The 24,861-nt window shown below is 39.0% G+C and overlaps 2 protein-coding genes and 1 pseudogene across 2 annotated transcripts; all 3 read left to right on the plus strand.

Moving 5' to 3' along the window:
* Positions 1–863: 863 nt before the first annotated feature.
* OR51A24 (olfactory receptor family 51 subfamily A member 24) lies at positions 864–1,811 on the plus strand. Its single transcript, NM_001388705.1, has one exon. It carries the CDS (start codon positions 864–866, stop codon positions 1,809–1,811), a length of 948 nt encoding a protein of 315 aa, NP_001375634.1.
* Positions 12,147–13,093, plus strand: OR51A42P (olfactory receptor family 51 subfamily A member 42, pseudogene; annotated as a pseudogene).
* OR51A10 (olfactory receptor family 51 subfamily A member 10) lies at positions 23,269–24,213 on the plus strand. The gene is given in 1 exon segment (NM_001388956.1): positions 23,269–24,213. A coding segment is annotated over 1 exon segment (945 nt).
* The last annotated feature ends 648 nt before the right edge of the window (positions 24,214–24,861 follow it).

The following is a 24,861-nucleotide window of genomic DNA, read 5'->3' on the forward strand; positions in this document are numbered from 1 at the left end:
ACTAGGGGTGGTGGAAGGGGAGGTGGGCGGGGGGTGGAGGTGACAGGGTGACGAGCACTGAGGTGGGCACTTGACAGGATGAGCACTGAGTGTTATTCTATATGCTGGCAAATTGAACACCAATAAAAAAATAAATTTATTAAAAAAAAATCTTCAGCCCTCACAGACCTTGTAAGTCAGGGCTTCTTCAGCAGAGGAGACCCAGGCTTGTGCAGTGGGAAAGCATCAGAATTCAGAACTTGAATTTAACTCAGCTCTTTGTCTGATCCAGGGCAAATTGCTTAACTTCTGCTTTTCTGTAAAATGGGAAAAATTATACCACATACTACATAAGATTGTTGTGAAAATTAAGTGGGACAATTATGTAAAGAAATTTACTCAATGCCTGGCTCATAATATATAAATATGTTGTATCCTTAAAAAAATAAATAAAATAAAAATAAAAATAAATAAAAAATAAAAAAATAAAAAATAATAATAATAAAAAATAAATTTATCTAATGTCACTGGAGTTCAAACCCAGGATTTTCTGGTGCCATGCTCTTTACTAGTATTTTCCAATGCCTCCTGAGACATTTTGATTTTCCCGGGGTCCCGCATGGACTATCCCAGCTGAATTGTGGGCTGTAGACCATGTACAGACCTCAGGGTAGAAATTGGATTAGGGAAATCTAGTTCAAGCCACATAACTGCCTCCCAAGAAAACCTGGTCTAATTCTCATCCTCCCAGTGTATTTTAGCAAGAACATCCATGTGTAATAACAATTTATAAACTTTTGTGTTCCTTTTCCTCCCTAGGAACAACGGTAGTCTTAGACACAAGTTGTAATTTCTCCAAAAAAAGGGGCTGTCCCCAACTTCTCATGGGTGCCTTCGGAATCAATGCCTCTGATGCTCCCACCTTTATACTGACAGGCTTCCCAGGAATGGAGTCCATGGAATCCTGGCTATCCTTCCCTCTCTTTCTATTCTATGCTGTCTCCATTGTGGGAAACACTTTGATCCTCCTCATTGTTAAGGAGGAGCAGAGCTTGCACCAGCCCATGTATTACTTCTTGTCTCTCCTTTCAATCAATGACTTGGGAGTGTCCTTTTCCACATTGCCAACTGTGCTGGCTGCCCTTTGCTTCCATGCCCGGGTGATTTCCTTTAATGCCTGCTTAGCCCAAATGTTTTTCATCCATCTCTTCTCTTGGACAGAGTCTGGAATCCTTCTGGCTATGAGCTTCGATCGCTATGTGGCCATCTGCAACCCCCTGCGCTATGCTACAGTGCTCACTAATGCCTGCATTGTGGCAATGGGCCTGTGTATTGTCCTCCGAAGCTTTGCCCTCATCCTTGTCTTCCCACTGCTGCTGCACAGACTGCCCTTCTGTCACCCCCAGAATATCCTCTCCCATGCCTACTGCCTTCACGTGGATATGATTAAGCTGGCATGTACTGATGTCTCCCTCAATAGCCACTATGGACTTTCCATTGTGCTATTCACCTTTGGCCTGGACTCTGCACTCATATTCATCTCTTATGTACTAATCTTACGATCAGTGATTGCCATTGCTTCCCGAGAGGAGCTTATCAAGACACTGAACACATGTGTGTCCCACATCCTAGCTGTGCTCATCTTCTATGTACTCATGGTGTGTGTGTCCATTGTTCATCGCTTTGGTGCTGGTCTGCCTCATGCTGTCCATATCCTCATGTCAATTCTCTACCTCTTTGTGCCTCCCATGCTCAATCCTATTATCTATTCCATCAAGACAAAGGAGATACGTCGCAGGCTCTTCAAGATGCTCTTTAGGCTTAAGTCCTGAGTCTTGGGTAGAGCTAGAAGCCCTGGAAGATTTGGTGTTGGAGGTATAACCGTTCAGACACCAGAGGAGAAGAGAATTAATCCAGAGATAGCTAGCACCACACTTTAAGTTATAGAATCAATGATTAATCATTTAGTCTGATATATTGGGCCAACACCTGCCAGGACCACTTTGGATCTTATCTATTAATCAACTGTTTCTATGGCCTTGAGACACAGAAAAATGGTCTTTTTTCAAGAATAGCCCAAAGAATGTCAAATATCACTACAGGGTGAGATTATTTTCTGGAGGAGCAGGGAATGATCTTCCAGATATTGGGTGACATGATACTTGGACTTCTGGTTATGGGCCTGTACAATTCTGAAAAAGACAGGGGCAAAGAGGTATACGAGTTTAGCTCAGGTGATTAGTTTCTGATGTTGTCAAGAGCCAGAGCTCTCCCCATCATGCTGTATGAGAAGTCAAGTTTTAAAGTCTGGCAGCTGTGATAGTTAATATTACATATGAACTTGACCGGGCCACAAAGTGTCTAGATATCTGGTTAAACATTATTTCTGCATGTATCTGTGAGGATGTCTCTGGATGAGATTAGAATTCAAATTGGTAAACTGAGTAAGGTATATCACCTTTCTCAATGTAGGTGGGCCTCATCCAACCCATTGAATTCCTGAATAGAATAAAAGTCCAAGTATGAAAGAAAGAAATCTCTGATTGTCTCTAAGTAAGGTCATTAGTCTTCTTTTGCTTTTGGTCTTAGGCTTGGCCTGAAACTTATACCATTGGTTTTCCTGGTTCTCAGGTCTTTAAATCTGGGCTGAAACTATATCATCAGTTCCCTTGGGTCTGGAATTCTGGGTCTCCATAATTGTGAGAAGCAATTCCTTCTAATAAATATAATAAATCCCTTTATATATATATCCTATTGGTTCTGTTTCTCTGGAGATCCCTGACTAACCCAACAGCTACAATATTTAAGTAGTCAGTATTAGACTTTAGGATTCTTGGTATGTTCTTTGCATATGGGAGATCCTGAAATATGTAGGTTTTGTCAACCTCTGGTTTTGTCAACCTCTACTGAATTTTTTTATCTTTTTAAATTTTTTAAATTTATTTTTTATTTTTATTATTATTTTTTATTTTATTTTTTTTTTACCTGTACTGAATTTGACACCCCTGTGCTTATATCTCTCCTATGACCTTTCCCTCTTTCAGATCTATTTGCTTTCCCCTCATGGAATCTAAGCTCCTTAAAGCAGCAACTTTGTCAATGACTCTGTCCATCCACATCAGACAGACTATAGGCCCTCCATTCAGATAATGTCTGATGATAATAGAGCAACAGTTGAGGAATAAGTGAAAAATGGATAAATAAATAAGGACCAATGTAAAAGAGAAGAAAATCATAAGTGAATAAATTAATGAATGAACTTATAAACTAATAATACATTTTGTTTTTTGTTTTTCTTAAGTAGACTCTATGCCCATTGTGGAGCCTATTGAAGGTTTGAAATCACAACCCTGAGATCAGGATCTTAGCTGAAATCAAGAGTCAATGCTTAACCAACTGAGCCACTCAGGCACCCCTTAATACATTTTCTTAAATCAGAATCTCATGTCAGGAAACATTTCCTCTCCCTCTATACCACATAATTCCCCCTATAGAGAGAAGCATAAATTAGAGGTGATATCTTTTTCTTTATTTTTTTTTCATTCCTCCAGCTTTATTGAGATAATTGAAATTGACATACAATGTTGTATAAGTTCAAGTTCTATAATATGATGATTTGCTGCATGTACATATTGTGAAAACATCACCACAATAAGGTTACTTAACCCATCTAGAGAGGTGACTTCTTGAGTAAGTGAACTGAACCTCTCGGTCTTAATTTTCTTATCTGTAAACTGGGACACTGATCTCTGATTTATTAAGTCCTGAGTCTTGGGTAGAGCTAGAAGCCCTATGTTTGTTTTTAAGAGTGAATAAATTAAACTGCTCTAAAAATTATATAGTAATACACATAGTTTATTTACTCATATTATTTTTACTCAGCAAAAATAAATACAAAATTCAGTGTTTAGGTTCAAAGCATCATGAGTATAAACCAGAGCCTGAATAAATATTTTGTCTAAGACTTTTCTTGAACCCTAAGTAGCACTGTTCTATACTCACTTTATGTCTCCACTGTACTTGGAATGTACTTTAATATCCATTTGGTTGGGTAGTTTGTCTCCTCCACCAGATTCTAAACAACTCATGGCCAGGGACCATGTCTTATTCACGTTTATACTCTTTAATCTCTAACATAGGACCTGAAATATACCAGATATACCCCAAAGAAGTTAAGAAATGAGTTAATAAATGATTATATTTGTATATGTTTACATACTAATCATCTCTTTATGTTTCAATGAATTGTCATATCCTAAAATGTTTTACTCTAAAATAGATCATAATTTTATTAAAGAACAATTTTATACGAAGACTTTCATATTGTTCATAGTCTAAATACCACATGAATTATGGATGTTACCAGAATAAATAAAAAATAAATTATATCTGAAGTTTTCAAGCATGCCGGAAATGTACCTTGCATATTTATACTGCTCAGACCTTATATACTGTAGAGAAGGTATACCCATAGTAATTTCAATAGAATACTAGCACTGTGCCTGGCCTTTAACATGTGAGTAAAGAAGCATTTTTTGAAACAATGTTGCTATTTAATGATCTTGGCTCTATCACAAATATACCTTATAATGAGGTTATTGCCTTAATAAGTGGACAATATGCTTTCAGTAATAATACCTTTGCTTGCCTCTTTAAGTCTAAAGGAATTTGAAGCAACCATTTGGCTCATTTATGTATCTATGAAAAGCTGTCTAGGAACATCTGGGCTGTTTTCCACATTACATTCTATAAATGACAATACTCAGTATTCTTCTTTTGACCTTAGAAACCTTCTTGGTCTAAGGGCGCCTGGGTGGCTCAGTTGGTTAAGTGTCTGCCATTGGTTCAGGTCATGATCCAGGAGTCCTGGGATCAAGCCCAAAATAGGGTTCCTCACTCAGCGGGAAGCCTGCTTCTCCCTCTCCCTCTGCCTGCTGCTCCCTTTGCTTGTATACATTCTCTCTCTCTCTCTCTCAAATAAATAAATAAAATATTTTTTAAAAGAAATCTTCCTAGTTTAAAAGAAGCTCAGCAGATGTTTGCTGCTTGCATCTTCTTCTATTCAGTCCATTAAATAGAACATTTATCACTCTGTCTGGATCTGTAACTTGCAAATGTGGAGGTAAGTCTCAGATGGTGACCTAGTTTACTGATGAGGACTGTGATCACACCAACACTCTCACCATCACAGGGCTCTGGTTATCCAGGTCATCCTATACATTTCATCGGAGGTCTTGGCTTCTTTATTCTCTTCCTATGATGCAATTTCTACTGCTCAGGTAGTTACATGGCTTCTCGTCCCATTCTTTTATTTTTTAATTTTTTAAAGATTTATTTATTTATTTTAGAGAGAAAGAGTGAGAGCATGAGTGAGTCGGGGCAGAGGGAGAAAATCTCAATCAGACTCCCCACTGATCATGAAGCCCCACATAAGCTCCATCTCACGACCCATGAGATCATGACTTGAGCTGAAACCAATAGTCAGACGCTCAATTTAATGAGTAACTCAGGTCCCCCATCTTATTCCATTCTTTAGAACTATAACATGAATTGCATGTGGTCTCTTTAAGCAAAACTAGGGTCACCTGCTTGTCATGGACTGGAAGTAGGTCCAAGGGCCATCCAGTCTATGAGTATGCTTGAGTTGTTGGAAGCAAATGCCAGTATATTTATTGTGTGGAACAGAATGTGAAGGCATTCTCCACCTCGGTGCTGGTTCATGGAGAACCTCCAAGATGCACACCCTGAAGGAGTGTAGAGGATAGGAGGTATCACTGAATGAGATCTGGGTCCCAGGTGGGGTTATTTGACTTTCTGCCCCTCTATGTAATTGTGGAACCTCAGATGAGGTCCCACAATCCCTTCTGTGCCCAACTCCCTCAAGTTCTGCATAGCACACCTCAAACTGCTGTTTGAAGATATGTGGGGTGCTATATCTCCACCCCATAAGGTGCTTCCTGTGTCTGAAGTCCAAGGAATGGGTCGTGGGAATCCCAGTCTATAGCCAGTCAATTCGAAGCACAGGTAACAACCCTAGGTTGCTATTGACATCCGAAGGGAAGGGCAGTCTTGTGGGACTGAGCCTTTCATATTGGGATCTGTAGCTACCTCTAGGTAGATAGCGTCAGAAGAGGGTTAAATTGTAGGTCACTGAGCTAATGTCAGAGAATTGCTTGATTATGAAGGAAATCCCCCCTCCACCCCACATACATGCAGTGTAATTGCTACCAAACATTTAGGGTGCTTAGGGCAATGCATGGCACAGGAAAGTTTCTCTACAAACAGGAAAAGGAGAGAAAAACAGTATTGTATAGAAATGAAAAAAAAAGTGGTATGCAACTTAATAAAAATAGCGTCCTAAAATAAAGTGTGACAAGAAAGTCCTCCCCAGCAAACAAACATGGATGATGGAAAAAAAGTAAGATATGTGATCCAGGAAATGGAATTCCAACCCCAGGAGAAGAGTAGGACAGATTTCTTGCTGCCATCTCCATAAGAGACCTGAGAAGCAAGAGAACAGAGGGCTTCAGGGAGAAGTTACCAATATTTAAAAATATTTAAAATTAAATTCCACTTATGAGTGAAATCATGTGGTATTAACAGATGAACATAGGGGAAGGGAAGGAAAAATAAAATAAGACAAAAACAGAGAGGGAGGCAAATTATGAGACTCTTAACTCTAGGAAAGAAAGGGTTGCTGAGGGTTGCTGCAGGACAGGTGGGTGGGGGATGAGGTAACTGAGTGATGGGCATTAAGGAGGGCACATGATGGAATGATGTATGCAACTGATGAATTACTAAATTTTACTTCTGAAACTAATAATACAGTGTATGTTAATTAAATTGAATTTAAACAAAAAAATAATTTAAAAAAAACATTTAATAGAAGAGTGGTGTGATTAAGAGGGTGGACAGATTCGAGGCAATAATAAACTTAGTGGCTTCAGTGATTAGCCCAAACTGTAATAACACTCACTATTGGCCATAGATGTTTCCATGTTTCCTGTTTCATACTTTCTCTCTTAGCAAATTGCTGATATTACCCCAGGCTCACTCTAAGCTCATGATCTTACTTTCATTTCAGAAGAAGGTCGATGTGATTACACAGGAATTCTCAACTTCCTATCACTAAGTTTGCACTTACCTTCTGTTAAAAGATAAACTGAGGTAAATTAAAAATTTTAAGAGTTCATTTGAACAAAAACCAGCTCAAATCAGGCAATATCCAATCTTGCAAATAACAAGGAGCTCTGAGGAGCTTACAAAAGAAAGACTTCTATAAGCAGAAGGGAGCTGGAACAAGGAAGTTACACTAGGCAAAAAAGTGGGTTGGTGGGGCAGCCCAGGTAGCTCAGCAGTTTAGCACCGCCTTCAGCCCAGGGCCTGATCCTGGAGACCTGGGATCGAGTCCCACATCAGACTCCCTCCATGGAGCCTGCTTCTCCCTCTACCTGTGTCTCTGCCCCCCTCTCTCTCTCTCTCTCTCTCTGTCTCTCATGAATAAATAAATAAATAAAATCTTTTTAAAAAGTGGGTTGGTTATTGAAAGATTAATTTTCTTAAAATAAAACAAGATGAAAATAGAAAGGGGGACAAACCGTAAGATAATATTAACTCTAGGAAACAAAATAGTTGCTGGAGGGGAGGTGGATGCAGGGATAGGGTAACTGGGTGATGGGCATTAAGGAAGGCACTTGATGGAATGAGCACTGGGTGTTGAATGCAACTGATGAATCACTGAATTCTAGCTCTGAGACTAATACAGTATATGTAAACTAAATTTAATTTAAATAATTTAGAAAAACAAAAACAATAAAAGAAAGACTACTTTCCTTTAGGGCAAGACAAAAGTCCGTTAGACAGATTACTTCACTAGTGTTGATCAGAGGATTCCTGACTGACTGGTTTAAGATTCTCTTCCCGGAATAACAAATCTATAACTAAGTCTGTCTTTGGTGATGTGGAGCTTAACATAAGTGACTCAATGTTGGGCACGTTGTCTTGCTTTTAACATTTCTTTCTCCTGTGTATAGCAATGGCATCCTTCTTTTCCAAATTTCTTGGACACACAATTGAGACCATTTATCGTCTGGCTTTGATGGATTAATTTCTCACTATTTCCAACTTATTTTTTTAAGATTTTATTTATTTGACAGAGAGAGAGAGAGAGAGAGAGAAAACAGCACGCAGTGGGAGAGGGAAAGGGAGAGGGTGGAGCAGGCCCCCAACTGAGCAAGGAGCCCAATGTGGGGCTTGATCCCAGGACTCTGGGATCATGACCTGAGCTGGAGGTAGACTCTTAACCTACTGAGCCACCCAAGTGCCCCTCCAGCTTATTTTTTAAGCCTTCTAAACCCTTCCTTGTTATGTCTCCCATTCTCCTCTCCAGTGTTGCTTTTCAAGCCCTCATCTCTGTGTAGGGCTTGTTATATCCTCCAGAAACTATCCTTCTTTTATTCTTTCCCTGTCCTCTCCCTTCTGCCTGAGACTCACTGTATTTGTTTTATATTGCTTCTGTAAGAAATTGTCACAAATGTGGCAGCCTAAAACAATAAAAATTTATCTTGTAGTTTCTGTAGGTCAGAAATCCAGAAACCTTACATGTTGAGGGTCTTTCAAGGTGATCATAATGATGGTGGGGCTGAGTTCCATACTGAAAGCTTTGGGGATAAGCTGCTTTGAAACTCATTTAAGTTATTGCTTGAATTCATTTCCTTGTAAAAGTAGGACTGAAGTTTCAAGTTCCTTGCTGGCTATTACCTAGGGACTGGCATTTGCTCCTTTAGGCTGCCCGCACTACTCTCATGCTATTCATTCACCAGCCCCCTCAGGTCACTGTGGACCAAACACTTCTCCATTTTGAATCTGACTTCTGCCACATTTTTCTGATTCCAGTCGGAGAAAGTTCCCTACTTTTAAACACTCATGTAAACCAATTGGGTCTACATGAATCATCCAAAAGAAAAAAACCCTTAAGGTCTATAATCTTAATTATAACTTCAAAGTCTCTTTTGCCATGAAATGTACATATTCATAGGTACCAAACTTGGACATCTTTGTGGGGGGCATTCTGCATACCACAGTCACTTCACATAACTTTGTTATGTTAACAGTAACTCACATAATTTGAGAGTCAAGAGATGCACCTGGAAATCTTTTCTCACTGTCTTAGACTATTGCAAATTTCCCTCCTTTGTTCTGTCCTAAAATCTACCTTGGACCTTTATCATCAGTCACTGAAGTATTTATAAGTATTTCCTTAGGAGTCTCCCCAACTGGACTATGAATTGTTACGTTTATTTATCTACACATTCCCTAAGATTAAAATCATGTCTACTGTTGAACGAATGACTCGATGTATAGTTACTTTTATCCACATACACCTTATTCCACAGATCTCTAGGGTAAGAATTGTGACCTTGTTGTAAATGAAAAGAGTATTTTTTTTCACATGGAAAATTATAAAGAGGAAGACTCATGACAAAGGGTCAGTAGACATAAGATACTGATAAATCCACATATATTGATCAGGGCTTGGGTGATTGCCTGACCTTCCTCCATGACCATCAGTGTAACTGCAAGAAGGGATAGGAGGGTATTAGGTGATGCACTGCATCTTTTGGTCTGACTTATCTATGAGTGGAAGTTTTGAAAAGTTACTGCATTTTCAGCCTGGTTTGTCCCACACAAACATTAGGTATCTAAGGGCTTCTTTCTAAACCCAACTTCTTTTAATGTCTTCCCAGTAAAACCAATGTACATGTTCCATATTCCCAGCAGTCCGTGAGTACCTGAGCTGATATAAGCTCAAGGGACTTCCCAGATGCAACCTTATATTCTCAGGCCAGGGAGTTGGCAGAGGTAATGGGGTAGGGGTTTGGAGCAAGGCATGCAGAGCACCCACTACGGTTCTTCCTTTCTCTGCACCTTCCTTTTGTGGCGCTCTCTCAGGTAGGTAAGCTGGAGTGTCAGACACTCTGGTCTCAAGCTTTAAGGCACATTTACTACCTGTTGCTCTTATTCTCTCAAATCCTGCCATGCTTTCTGCTTCAGACTTGACTTTCTCAGCAGGGCGCCCCCATCAGGCTGTACTTGGGTATAGACACCTTGATGTGAACAAACACCCCCTCACTTTTTTCAGAATACTAGGTCTCAGGGGCATATATAAAAAGACATTGGCTGCTTTGGAAGTCACTTGGCAGGACCTTACTCGGTGGTAAAAGACCCTAAAATCAAGGACATCTGCATATTGTATGCAGAGACAAAAATGTGTAGGAAGAGTTTTCAAGTAGAGAAGACAAAGCAGTCCTAAGAATACGCAATAAAGGGGAAAACGCATCCTGCAAAGAAAGGTTAGAGGAGTCCTAAGTCAGATGGAGGTTTGACAAAGGCAGATGAGTGGCTGGATGTGAAGGCAGAGATCAGTCTCTAGAACTCAGGGTTTCAAAATCCTGAAAGTTTTCACAACTACCCACTTTTGGATCTTTACAACCCCATTAGCTCAGTTTGTTAGCATCTCCAGTTTACAAACAAAGAGACCAAAAACCCAGAAGGGATCAGTGACTCGGTGAGTACATCTTCTGTGTGAGACCTTGCGCTAACCACAGAAGGGACTCAACAACAAATGAAAATCAGGGCTGGGTTCTTGGAGCTGAGGAGTCAGGTGGATTCACAAAACTATAATGCAGGCCAGGCAGAGAAGTGGGCACAAGAAGAGATGCAAACCTATAGCTGTGGCAGGGAGCCATGTTACCTCTGCTGGTCATGACCAGCAAGTATTCACAGCAGAGGGCGTTGCTAGTCCTGGGTCCTGGAAGATGGATTGAATGGGGATGTTCTCATACTCAGGGAAGCCTTTGGGAGCTGAGGGGCTACAGTTCTTATTTGGATGACAGCAAAGAGATCAATCTGGGTATCTTGAGGTATAAGGAAGGCAATTTTGATTATTGAGACCAGATCTACTGATTTAGTACTGACTACAAAGGCCTTTAATTCTAGACTAGTGAGCCTGGATTAAATCCTTTGGTAATGAGGGAGCATTCAAGGTTTCCAACTGGAATAGTGCCATTTTCAGATCTGTCTTTTAAAAATATTAGTTTAGTTCTGCTACTCATTAAAATAGTCCTACTGCAGAATGAAACAGAGGGAGGCATAAGGTTTATTAGGAGGCTGTCATTTTGGTACAAGAATGTGATTCCTTGGGTCTGGAGGGGGGACTGTGGGTGGAAAGGAATGGAGAAAGGTCCTGACAGAGGCATTTTAGGGGTCAGTATCTTCCTTGGGTTTTACCTGGTTTAATGCAATAGATACAGGAAAGAAAATCAAAATGATATTTGGATTTTGAGTTTCAGTCTCAGGCATAATGGTGGTATTATTCAAAGAGATGGAGAACACAGACAAGAAGCAACTTCATGGTATAAATGAATGATTATTAATCCAGGGGCTTTCAGAAGTGAGGTTGTCATTTGGTTCTGAAAGACATTATTAAGAACTAACATTTAGTAATTAAATGATTCAGGGAGAAAACTGATTATATAAGTTAACTGGATAGAAGAATGCAAAGATGAGTGGGTATCTAGTGCTTCTTGTTGAATGCCTGGAAGGTTATCTTTGTGGATGGATATCTTTCTACCCATTTATCTTCTGTCAGGATGAATGGATAAAAGAACCAACAAATTATAGGAGTAGGAAGCTGGAGAGTCATGATAAGGTAGTAAATGTTCAGTACCATGAGAGAGTGGAAAGAGGAGAGTTTATGGTCTGATGAATAAGTGAAATGCTCAGAAAGAGGACAGAATACTCAAGAAGGTAGTGATCAGGGCAGTTTTGTCTTAAGTCTTGAACAAAACGATGCCCAGAGACTGATGAAAAGAGTTCATAGCTTTGAATGTGCGAAGGAGCATCGTGGCAATGGGCACAGGTGTAAAGGAAGCAAAGTGACCTGTTTAGCCAGCTGGATAAACAGAAAACTCAGACAACTGCAGAGATCTTAGTGACAATGAAGGACAAGGATAAGTGGTTTGGTGAGCAAGACTGGTTAATGCTATAAACTAAGGGGTTGGATGATACATGAGAGTCTTAAAATATTAGGTCTAGGCCATAAATTAAACTGTATGTTTGTCTTTTTTACAGGCTAGTGGTCCTAGAACCTAAGCAGTAGTGCCAACATGGGAGGTAAGCCCCACAACAGCTCAGACTTGCCTCCTTTCACCCTGTCAGGGTTCCCAGGGCTGGAGACATCCCAACATTGGATGTTTCTGCTCTTTGGTATCCTCTACATTGTCTCCATTGTGGGCAATGCCCTTATCCTTTTCATCATCAAGGAGGTACAGAGTTTGCATAAGCCTATGTACTACTTCCTATCCCTGCTGTCAGTTAATGACCTAGGTGTGTCCTTTTCCACACTGCCCACCGTGTTGGCCACATTTTGCTTCCACTTAAGAGAGATCGGCTTTGATTCTTGCATGGCTCAAATGTTTTTTATCCACCTCTTCTCCTTTATGGAGTCTGGAGTTCTCCTGGTTATGAGTTTTGACCGCTATGTGGCCATCTGTAACCCCTTGCGCTATGCCACAGTGCTCACTGATGCACCTGTGTGGTGCACCTGGGCATAGCTGTTGTCATCCGTGGTTTCTGTATGGTTTTCCCACTGCCCTTCCTTCTGAAGAGGTTGTCCTTCTGCAAGGCCAATGTACTCTCTCATCCTTACTGCCTGCATCCAGATCTGATCCGCTTGCCCTGTGGTGACATTACCATCAATAATATTTTTGGTCAATTCATTGTCATCTCTAACTTTGGTCTGGATTCTGCTCTCATTCTCCTCTCCTACATGCTCATCCTGCGCTCTGTACTTGCTATTGCCTCCCGGGAGGAAAGACTTAAGACCCTCAATACGTGTGTGTCACACATGTGTGCTGTGCTTATGTTCTTTGTGCCTATGGTCGGTGTGTCCATGGCCGCTCGCTATGGGAGGCATGCCCCACAGTATGTACATACACTCATGTCCCTCATCTACCTTTTTGTACCTCCTATGCTCAACCCAGTCATCTATTCCATCAAAACCAAAGAGATCCGTCAAAGGCTTTGCAAAATACTACTGGGAACAAGGTTTTAAGTAGGAGACATGTTAAAATTCCAAGATTCAGCGGATATCTATTGTTAGTCCACAAATTTGAGTTTTTAAAAACTGCTTTGACAAAGCTTTTAAAATATCTTTTTAGTCAGTAACCAAAATTAGGATTTCTGCCTAACAACAGTTAAGACTCAAGCCAACAAGTTTTGCCTGAGTAAACTGGGTCATAATTTAGCAAAAACAAACAAATAGAACAGAATTTGCTCATTTTCCCTCTTTCTTAATCCAACAATACACATCCTATAACAAATCTTTCATTTCAGCCCGATGTTTCTCTTACCTTTGCTGAAAGTGAATCAGCACAAAGGAAATTGCTTATTACCATGGAAACTCTGTTTTAATGGGTAAAGGAATTTGTTTCCTCAAGATTATGTCAAAGGTAGTTCTAGTTTTAATTTTTTGAGGAATCTCTATACTGTTTTCCATAGTGGATGCACTGTTTTACATTCTCATCAATAGTGTGCAAGGGTCCAAATTCTCTACATCCTTGTCAACATTTGTGGTTATATATATATATCAATCTGTGTTTCCCTTAATGATGAGTGATGTTGAGCCATTGTATGTCCTGTTGACCATGTATAATGTCTTCTTTGGAAAAATGCTTATGCTATTTCTTAGCACGTCTTAAAATCAGTTTATTATTTTTTATGCTATTAAATTGTAGAAGTTCATTGTATATTTTGAAGATTAACCCCTTAACAGATATATGGTCTACAAATATTTTCATGGTTGCTTTTATGCTTTCCTTTGCTTTGCAGAAGCTTTTTAGTTTGGTGTAGTCCCCAGTGGTTTTCTTTTGTTTTTGTTATCTTGCTTTTGCTGTCATAACCATATTATCCAGCAATCTCACTTCTGGGTATTTATCCAAAAGATTTGGAATCAGGACCTCAAAGAGATATTAGCACACCTGTGTTGCAGCATTACTTATAGCCAAGATATGGGAACAACCTAAATGTCCATCAACCAACAAATGAATAAAGAAAATGTGGCCTATACATAGAATGGAACACTGTTCAGCCTTAAGAAGGAAGCTCTGCAATATGGGACACTGTGGATTGAAGACATTAAGGACATTACACTAAGTGATATAAGCCAGTCACAGAAAGACAAGTATTACATGATTCCACTTACATGAACTACAGAAAATAGTCAAATTCATAGAATCAAAGAGTGGAATGGTGGTTGCCAGAGGCTAGGGGAGGGGGAAATAATCAGTTATTATGAAGGACAAAAGTTGTAGTTAAGCAAGATAAATGAACTATAGAGATCTGTTGTGCAACATTGTACCCATAGTTGACAATAATGTAGTGTGCACTTAAAAATTTGTCAAGAGGGTAGGTCTTCATATTGTGTGTAAATAAATTTTTTAAAAAAGATTATGCAAAAAAATTAGTTAAAATGATTATATATACATTAGCTATCACTATGCATGTCAGCATTTATTTCATACAGTACACACTACCTACCAGCTTTTAAGATGAAATAAATACAATTGCAATATAAATTGTACTAAGTGATTTAGGTTTCAATAAGAAAAGTCGGCAAGTGTATATTATAATATACATCATATATGTTCACATATAAGTAAGTTTACATATTTATATGAACAATAGAAAAACATATATTAATAAAGGAACAATGAAAGTGAAACAGTATATATAGCAAAACATGTGAAATCTACGTAATGATATATTCTGCTCAAATTCATAGTCTTGAAAAATCTTAGTGGTATTTTTTATGACAAAAAAAAAGAGAGGAAGTTAAATCAAGCATTCAATTTAAGACATTTTAAAAAATATATATATAAAAATAAAACAAAGTTTTTTCTGTATATTTTCTTAATGTGTTATATTGTATACTTTCTGTTTGAAGTTTTTAAAATGTTGCTATATATATATGTATATATATACACACTTTTTTTCCCTTGTCATCATTTACCATTTTTGGAGGAATCTTTAAGCAATGGAGTGAAACTTGAAATAGAAATGACTATTTTACCTTACCCTATTATCTGTAACTCAATACTAAATCCTGACAACTCTAGATTTTGATTTTTCCAATCTTTGTTTCTACCTCACCATTGTTACTACCTTATTTTGAGCCTTCATTGTCATCCCTCACTTCACTTGGCATTATCTTCCAAACTGATCTCATTGTTTACTGATCTTTTCTCTCATTTTCTCATACTGCAGCCAGAAAGATATTCCTAGAGACTATCTGATTGTTAAATTCCTTTCAATGGCTCTTAATATCTATGGATAAAGTCCAGAAGTCTTAACATGTCTCTTAATAATATCACCACTGGATACCTGGGTGGCTCAGCGGTTTGGCACCTGCCTTCGGCCCAGGGCATGATCCTGGAGTCCCAGGATCGAGTCCCGCATTGGGCTCCCTGCATGGAGCCTGCTTCTCCCTCTGCCTCTCCCTCTGCCTGTGTCTCTGCCTCTTGCTCTCTCTGTGTCTCTCATGAATAAATAAATAAAATATTTAAAAAATAATAATAAAACACAGGCAACACCTTTTTTGAACTTGGCCACAGTAACTTCTTGCAAGATACATCCATGAAGGCAAAAGAAACAAAAGCAAAAATGAACTATTGGGACTTCATCAAGATAAGAAGCTTTTGCACAGCAAAGGATACAGTCAACAAAACTCAAAGACAACCTACAGAATGGGAGAAGATATTTGCAAATGACGTATCAGATAAAGGACTAGTATCTAAGATCTCTAAAGGTTGTCTTTTAGTTTTGCTTCAATGTGGATGGAACTGGAGGGTATTATGCTGAGTGAAATAAGTCAATCGGAGAAGGACAAACATTATATGTTCTCATTCATTTGGGGAATATAAATAATAGTGAAAGGGAATAGGAGGGAAGGGAGAAGAAATGGGTACGAAATATCAGAAAGGGAGACAGAACATGAAGACTCCTAACTCTGAGAAACGAACTAGGAGTGGTGGAAGGGGAGGAGGGCAGAGGTTGGGGGTGAATGGGTGACAGGCACTGAGGGGGGCACTTGACGGGATGAGCACTGGGTGTTATTCTGTATGTTGGCAAATTGAACACCAATAAAAAATAAATTTATTATTTAAAAAAAAGAGACAACAGAGAAAAAAAGAAACTTTACTTAGAATATCTTGTCCATTTTTATATGCCTGAAACTGCATACCATTCTAATTATTCATCAGAAATATGTATTAGACAGATATCATGGGCCAGATAGTGGCTCAGCTTTTGAGTCATTTGCGCTGTGTAGCATTTTAAGGAATTCCTTTACCACCTGCCCTCTGTCTACTTGGTCCCTTCACCTCCAATAGCAGTAAAACAGATGTTCTATTATTTTTGTGCTTATTGTTATTATTTTAATTACAGATTTGTGTCAAATTACACCAAAGCAGCTAGATATCATTCTGTACTACTTCGCATATAGCTTCCTATTTGAACCATTAGCTTCTTAAAAGAATGAATTGTTTAATATTGGAAATGATGTGAATTTTGCACAAGGCAGATCATGGCCTTAGAAAAATCCCAACTTCTCTGAGCCTCAACTTATCCCTCTGTAAATTGCTACCAAAATAGCCAGATTACATTTTTACAAAGTTTAGGGATAGTGTTTGCAAGATGGTTGGCACATTGATTGGCATATAGTAAGTACTCAATAAGGAAAAATCTTATATTTATATTACATTTATAACCAGATTACTCTCAGAGCTTAACCTTGTACAAATTACACAGATTTCAATAAATATTTATTGATTGAACAAATGAATGAATGCAACCATATTATTATTTGTAAGCGAAGTCATTTGTAGATTAAGAAACACAAAAATCTAAAAAGAAAAATTACTAAAAATTGAGAACATTTTCCAAATATAACACAATAATACAAAATTGGCAATTTCAAAAAAAGCAAATATTTTAATTCAACTCTCAAGCTTAAAAATAATTTCTCTCTGTAATATTTTAATGATCTATGTTAGGGAACAAAACTGTATTATTTTATCAGTTTAAAATAGACTTGAGGGGTGTGGGTGATGGAGTTGCTAAGGGACTGACTCTTGATTTCCACTGAGTCATGATCTCAGGGTAGTGAGATGGAACCGGTGTTTGGGCTGGTGCTGGGGTTGGAGCCTCCTTCAGATTCTCTCTGTCTCTCTCTGCTGCTCCTTGCCCCCAATAAAATATATAAAATAAAATAAAATAATAAAAATAAACTTGGATAAATGGACACAAAAGCATGTGTCTAGGTGGAAAGGTTAAACAAATACTGAAGGTATCTTTTTTTCCCAATTCAATTTACTTAATTTTGAGTATTCTGGGGAATACAACAACATGGATTTAAAGCTAATTTAGAATTTTTACATAATGGAGATCATTTTCTGTAAAGTTTTTTAAAGTAGGAAAAGAGGGTAGGGGCGTCTGGGTGGCTCACTCCCTTATGTGTCTGCCTTGGGTTCAGCTCATGATCCTGAAATCCCAATATTAAGCCCTGCCTGCAAGTCCCTGCTCAGGCAGGTAGCCTGCTTCTCCTTCCCTCTCTCCTCTCCCCCTGCTTGTGCATGCTCTCTCACTCTGTCTCAATTAAATAAATCTTTTTTTTAAAAAAAAGTGGGAAATGGGACAGGAATATAGTAGACCTCTCAAATGTTAAAACATGAAGGAAAACAACATTAGAAAGATATACTACCTGAATCAGAAGCTATGGCTGCCACAACAGATTTCTAGCAGAGGACAGATTGGGAGAATGTATAAGCCACTGTAAAGTTGTATTTCAAATAAAACATCTTATCAAATAGAATTTATAGCATGCTGACACTTTTTTCTTAGTAAAAATGCTGACATAATATTGCTGTTAAACATTCATACATTTGCATAGAAAAAGTAGTTGGAAGGAACTACAAATTATAGTAGTAGTTGTCTCTGGCTAGTGAGAATCGGGAAGTCTTATTTTTCTAATTATCTGTATCTTCTATAATATTCTATAAAACATATATTTTTTAGTAAAATGAGGGAGAGTGGAGAGAAAGAGATGCAGGTGGGTGGAAATAACCTGAAGAGTCCCACGGATCTGAAACTCCTAGAGAGGTGCTGAGCCTCCCAGGGGCGGGGTCTGAGCCTGCTGCCCCTGCTGGCTCCCCACAGGGGTGCTTTCCAAATACTCTGCTTTATTCATCTCAAGGGATAAGCATTTTCTTTTCCTAGGGTAGCCATTCCCTTCCAGATGTAGCTACTGGCAGTGGAGGGCCCACATCACTACCTGCGGAGGCCTCACATGGGGCCTAGGGACTCATCCCACCTAGTGCCTATCTGGAGCACAGGGAGCTTCCACTCTCCATATCCCATCTCCCCCGAAGCCATGGCCAAAGGATCAGATGAGATCATTAATTTAAAATGAATGACAGAATATTTGGGTATAAAATTTACCAACACTTCCTCTCTTGTGCTTTGTGTTTATTTCAAGAAATAGATATTTATTCTCATTTTCTAGATCTCCATTGGAGCCATGTGTGGTTTTTATATATACAAATGCCTAAGCATTTAAATAAATGTATACATTTTAATATATAATATTAATGTAATGTTTATTGATTATTTAAAATATATGTAATGCTATAATTTTTAAGATTGATAGTGTTTAGTGTTTTCTTCACTGCTGTAATTTTTTTAAATGATTCTATTTATTTATTCATGAGAGACACACAGAGAGGCAGAGACATAGGCAGAGGGAAAAGCAGGCTCCCTGAAGGGAGCCAAATGCAGGACTCAATCCAGGACCCTGGGATCACCACCTGAGCAAAAGGCAGATGCTCAACTACTGAACCACCCAGGTGCCCCTTCACTGCTGTAATTTTGTATTAAGTTTAGTCTACTGAAAAATCCAGTACTGATTTTAGGCATAATAAAATGCATTCATTAGATTTTCTGTGATCATTAAATGAGTCACTCTATATCAAATAACCTATCATGGTCCCAGACACTTGGTGAAAGCTTATAACATACCAGTTACTTTTCTGTCCCTCTCCTAACTTGGTAATGAGAGACAGCATGGGCAGTGGGGATAGACTTTGGGCCTAGATCAGGAAAATTCAGTTCAAGTTCTGACTTTGTAACAATTTCTCTGTGCATGACAGCAAGACTCTTCTCCCTTAGAACCTCAATTTTTTCATTGCAGAAGTTTGACTGTGACACAAATGGAGAGCCAAAGACTCTCCTAGCTTAAGACCTTTGATTAGTATCTTAGGAATCAACCTGTCCTCACAGCCCTCAGAGCCTCCAAAGCCCACTGGTTATCCCATCTTTATTCAAATTCTTTCCTGGCAGAAGAAAAACTGACAAGTCATTACAATAGTTCTTGTCTCATAAGCACTTAGCATGTGATATTAAGTGTCATAGTCTACTAGAACTGCAGGAATTTTTACTGTAGTTTTACAAATGAGGAGTTAGGCAATTGAACCAATTAAATAATTTTTTTTTTTAAAGAACACTCAATTAAACAGGGAAGAAGTTAGTTTTGAATCTTGATTGGGATGTTGGGTGACAAACTGCATGAAGGGGTTCCCCATGCAGGATTTTTCTGTGCTAAAACCAGTATAGTTCCAGGCAAACCAAGATGGTTACTCTATTTGCTGATTATGGATCATTAGGTTTTTAGTGATTATGTTATTTTGCTTCTTTAAATCTATCTGGGTTGTGGAATAGTTAGTAAAAGGAACTGTAATTTGGAAATAAGTAAGAGTCAGGGGATTTGGGATAGAATCCAGCTGTTTGTTGGCTTACTAAATGGGATCCTTCTGAGCTTCAGTTCCTCTTCTCTAAAATAAAGAGCAACACAGTTCTAACTCTTAATTTCTTTGAAACCTCTAAGGGGAAGAGATTCTAGGACACAGAGAAGCCATCGCCTCAAGATTTTTTTGCATTGTCTGTTACCCCAGCCACCTCTGAGCTCCAGGACTAATTGGACCCTGGGGATTCTTAAGAATCAGCTTTATAGAGATCAGGGTGGGGAGACTGTATGCAATGTGCATAGTCCTTGATGTTTCTTCCCTGGTAAATACTTCATCCATCTCTCTCCTCCTTTCCTGTAGAGCCGCCCTGGGGAAGGTAAGTTGGGACTTCATCTCTTACACAGAGGTTTGTAGGAACCTCATTATAAGCTTCAAAATCCTAAGACAATTAGGGTACAGATATTTGAAGAAGAGGCTGTCTACGATCCAAATTTAGAGATTTTTTTTGTCTGCATTCCTCTTCCCCAAACCCATACTCCGCATCTGCAGCCCTGATGTCTGAAATCCCACTATCCTGGCCTCCTTCTTACAGATTTACTCTATAGTTCCTAGCACATATAGACCTACCAGATAGTTTCTAAGGCTTTTTTTCAGTGCAAATGCTTCAGTGTAATTAACTCATACCCCAATATTTTCATTGTGTGGTGGATAAAGGCTGAGACAAAAGGGGGTAGCCTTTGGTTGGAAACCCAAAAGTAGGAAGAAAATGTGGAAAGTGGGGGATCCCTGGGTGGCTCAGCAGTTTCGCACGTGCCTTTGGCCCAGCGCGCGATCCTGGAGTCCCGGGATCGAGTCCCGCGTCGGGACTGGAGCCTGCTTCTCTCTCTCTCTCTCTCTCTCTCTCTCTCTCTCTCTCTCTCTCTCATAAATAAATAAAAATAAATTTTTAAAAAATGTGGAAAGAAGACCAGAGGATCTCATCCCTTAAGTAACCCTTTTCATCGTCATTCTCTTGGTTGCCATTTATTCAGTACATAATTTGTACCAGGGTCCAGAATAGGAATTTTAAGTGTTGTACTGTTTTTTTTTCTATCCTATAGATGTAAAAAATAAGGCATGTAGATAAACTAAATGCACAGCTGATACATGGCAAAGCTGAGACAAAAACTCAGTTATTAGCTATTAGGTGAGTTATTAACTTTCAAATTCATTTAAAAACTTTTTAAAGGATTTTATTTATTTATTTGAGAGAGGGGAGAGAGAGACAGAGAGAGAGAGAGAGATCATGAGCTGGGGGGAAGGCTAGAGGAAGAAGCAGACTCTCTGCTGAGCAGGGAGCTTGATGTGGGTCTCTATCCCAGGACTCTTAGATCATGACCTGAGCCAAAGGCAGGCAGACATTTAACCAAAGGAGCCACTCGGGCACCCCTAAAATTCATGTTACACCTAAAAATGTGTAGCTTATGATACCTTCTTCCTCAGATAGTTTATCTACTTAATCAATACTTACTGATTAAAACTAGAAAAACTTTGACTCCTAGCCCAGGGCTCTATGCCCAGTGACTTGGATAAGCATTGAGAATAAGATAAGAAGTAAGAAGAGACAATTGTGTAAACTTACAATGTATTGGAGGAGAAATATACTAATCAAATATCCAAACAGATACACAATAATTCATCATGATTCTAAAGTGTGATGAGTCATGAAGAAAAATGGTATAAGATTATAAAACACTGACATACAACATGAGCATAAAAGTAATGAAAGATTCAAATAATTGGGAGATGACAACTTCCCAGGTGGTACTGATGCTACTTCACAGTGAGGATGATGAATTCTCATTTCAAAAGGTAAGGGAAGCCATTAGAAGATTTTCAGTGGGAGTATAACACCATTTCACTTATTTATATTATAAACAAATAATTTGGCTGCTTTATGGAGGATGAATTGGTAAGAGGCATGACATTCAGCTGGGTAATCACCAAGGAAGGCTCTACAGACACCCTGGTTGATGATGCTGAGGGGTGGATGACAGTTGGAAGTGAGATGGAGAGAAGCCAGTGTTAAGTATATTTTGGAAAGATGGTAATAGATTAATTAGATCTCGGAATGGGAGAGCGTGAGAGATGCCTCCTAGGTTGTTGTGGCTTGAGTGCATGGATAGATAGTGATGGGCTTCCATGAGATGGTAAATATTGGAGAGGATCAAGTATGGTGACTAACAAGAAGTTCAAATTCTTATATTATGTTTGAGATACAGAGGAGTTATTAAAATTGATAGTCCAATAGGGAGTTGACTTCTGGTGTCCCATAGCTAAAAGAAATCTGAGCTAGAGATATAAATTTGGGAGCATTGATGTACAGAGAAGAGATAAAGAAGGACATTATGAGTAGAAAATAATTTTGAAAATATTAGTTATGAAAGAGAACAGAGAGATGAATGGTTACTAAAAGATTATGTGGGGAAAAAAGATTATGTGTGGACCAAAAAGAGGGTTGTTATTGTTTGTTTATTCCTTATGATAGTAGATCATGAAATTGTTCCTCAATAAAAAAGAAGTTGGTGTGAGGTGGGACATATCTGAAGCTTACTGGAGTGATCTAAACCTCTGATTCTCAAACTTGGCTGCCTATCAAAGTCACCTGGAAATTTTTTTTAATCCTGATTCTTGAGTTCCACTGACAGATTCTGATTTAATTGATATGAATGAGGCCCAGACAAAGGAGTTTTGTAAACCTCTTCAAATGAATCTAATATACAGTTTGAGAATCCTTAATATAAACAGTGAAAAACAAAACATGTGAACATGCAGGAGAGGAAAATCTAAAGCAATCATATGTGCAGAAACATGAGATTCTGGACCCTTGGTGAATAAGTGGAAGGGCTCAAGCAACAAAGAGGTTGAGGATATGGAGTGATGGTTGAATGCCGACAAGAGAGGATACAGCTCAGAGTCTAGATGGAGATGTCATCTTGCACAGGAATGAATGCATCAATAAGCAGAGAGGGAAGAAGGACATATCATACCTCACTTCTTGAAGAAGATGGTAGCTAAGAACTGGTAGGGAGAAAGGCAAAGTCACTTTCTGCTACTGGAGAAAGATTGGAATCTTTCTGTAAAGAACACAGGGACAAGAAGAACAACAGATAATTTCTCCTCCTTCCCCTAAAAAAGAGTCAAAGGATATCTGTGGGGAAGAGTTTGGAGCCCAAGACACATCTGTGGATATGGTCAGACTGCAGAAAGTCTGAGATGTAACCAACAATCCCTAACCTGCTCCTTCTTGACCCTTTCATGATCTAGCGATCATAGAATTTAAGTATCATTGCCTCTTCCATCCTGACTAAGGACAGTGACCACTCCTGATCTTCCACTGTCTGACCTCACTTTACTCTGGTTCTATTTCCCCAAAAGCTACTCAAGGACCCTCATGGGAAGTTTTGGGACTAACATCTCTAGCACTACCAGCTTCTCACTAACAGGCTTCCCAGAGATGGAGGGTCTACAACACTCGTTAGCTGCCCTCCTCTTGCTGCTTTATGCTATTTCCATCCTGGGCAATATCCTAATCCTCGTCATTATAAAGGAGGAGCAGAGCTTGCACCAGCCTATGTACTACTTCTTGTCTCTGTTGTCTGTCAATGACCTGGGTGTGTCCTTTTCTACATTGCCCACTGTATTGGCTGCCTTGTGCTTTCATGCTCCAGAGATTGCCTTTGATGCCTGCCTGACCCAGATGTTCTTCATCCACTTTTTCTCCTGGACAGAATCTGGGATCCTGCTGGCCATGAGTTTTGATCGCTATGTGGCCATCTGTAACCCTCTGCGTTATTCTTCGGTGCTCACTGATATCCGTGTGGCTCACATGGGCATATCCATCATCATCCGCAGCTTCTGCATGGTTTTCCCATTGCCTTTCCTTCTGAAGAGGCTGCCTTTCTGTAAAGCCAATGTGTTAACACATTCCTACTGTTTGCACCCAGACTTGATCCGCCTGCCTTGTGGAGATACCACCATCAACAGCATGTATGGCCTGTTCATTGTTATCTCTGCCTTTGGTGTAGACTCAGTGCTCATTCTCCTCTCCTACGTGCTTATACTGCACTCTATATTGGCCATTGCCTCCCAGGAGGAGAGGCTTAAGACACTCAACACATGTGTGTCACACATATGTGCTGTGCTCATCTTCTATGTACCCATGGTTAGTGTGTCCATGGTTCATCGATTTGGAAAGCATGCCCCTGAGTACATGCACAAGTTCATGTCCCTGGTATATCTCTTTGTGCCTCCAATGCTCAACCCAATTATCTATTCCATTAAAACTAAAGAAATTCGTAAGAGGCTGTACAAAATGTTTTTGAAGCCTAATCTTTGACCAGGAAGAGATCTTCTGGTAATCCAAGTACCCTAGGAATTTGTTGTTATTGCTGATTTTCGGGTGTACTTGGCCATGGAGGGTTTTAATCTCTTTCTATAAAGGGACCTCTGATTCGGTACTTGCTATTAGTTGTATTCTAACCCATTGACTCAATACAACAGTCTGCCTTATGTTGTAATTAACTGTCTCACAGATTGTCAAAGATGACTTCTCTCAGAGCTAACAAGGAAGAGGGTCTTCAATTAGACTCTTTTATTTGTCCCAATAAACAGGTTCCACCTATGGTTTTAATTAAATCTCAAAACAGACAAAAACTTATGTAAACCATGCTATAACTGGAGAATATGTGACTTGAGATAAAAGGTATCGCCAAATATACTTTAAACAAATAATACTTCTGAGAATCTTTAAACTTGAAAAATTAAAGATACACAATAGTTGTGACCAACTTTTCACTTTTGAAATAAATAATATTCTTCAGTCTTCTAAAATGGAACCTATATGCTTGTCATTCTGACCAAGCAATATACATGATGTTAACACCTGAAATTCACAAGTTAAAACAAGGAGAAAAGTTTTGTGTACTAATCCCTTGGGCATGACTAGGAGGATGATTAACTTTCTTCTAGGGAGCTAGTAAGGACT

The sequence above is a fragment of the Canis lupus genome, chromosome 21 (genome assembly GCF_011100685.1).
Source record: "Canis lupus familiaris isolate Mischka breed German Shepherd chromosome 21, alternate assembly UU_Cfam_GSD_1.0, whole genome shotgun sequence".
Classification (NCBI taxonomy): domain Eukaryota; kingdom Metazoa; phylum Chordata; class Mammalia; order Carnivora; family Canidae; genus Canis; species Canis lupus.

Excerpts from the sequence above, each read along its gene's own strand:
- OR51A24 (NM_001388705.1), top strand. The coding sequence starts at position 864 with ATGGGTGCCTTCGGAATCAATGCCTCTGATGCTCCCACCTTTATACTG.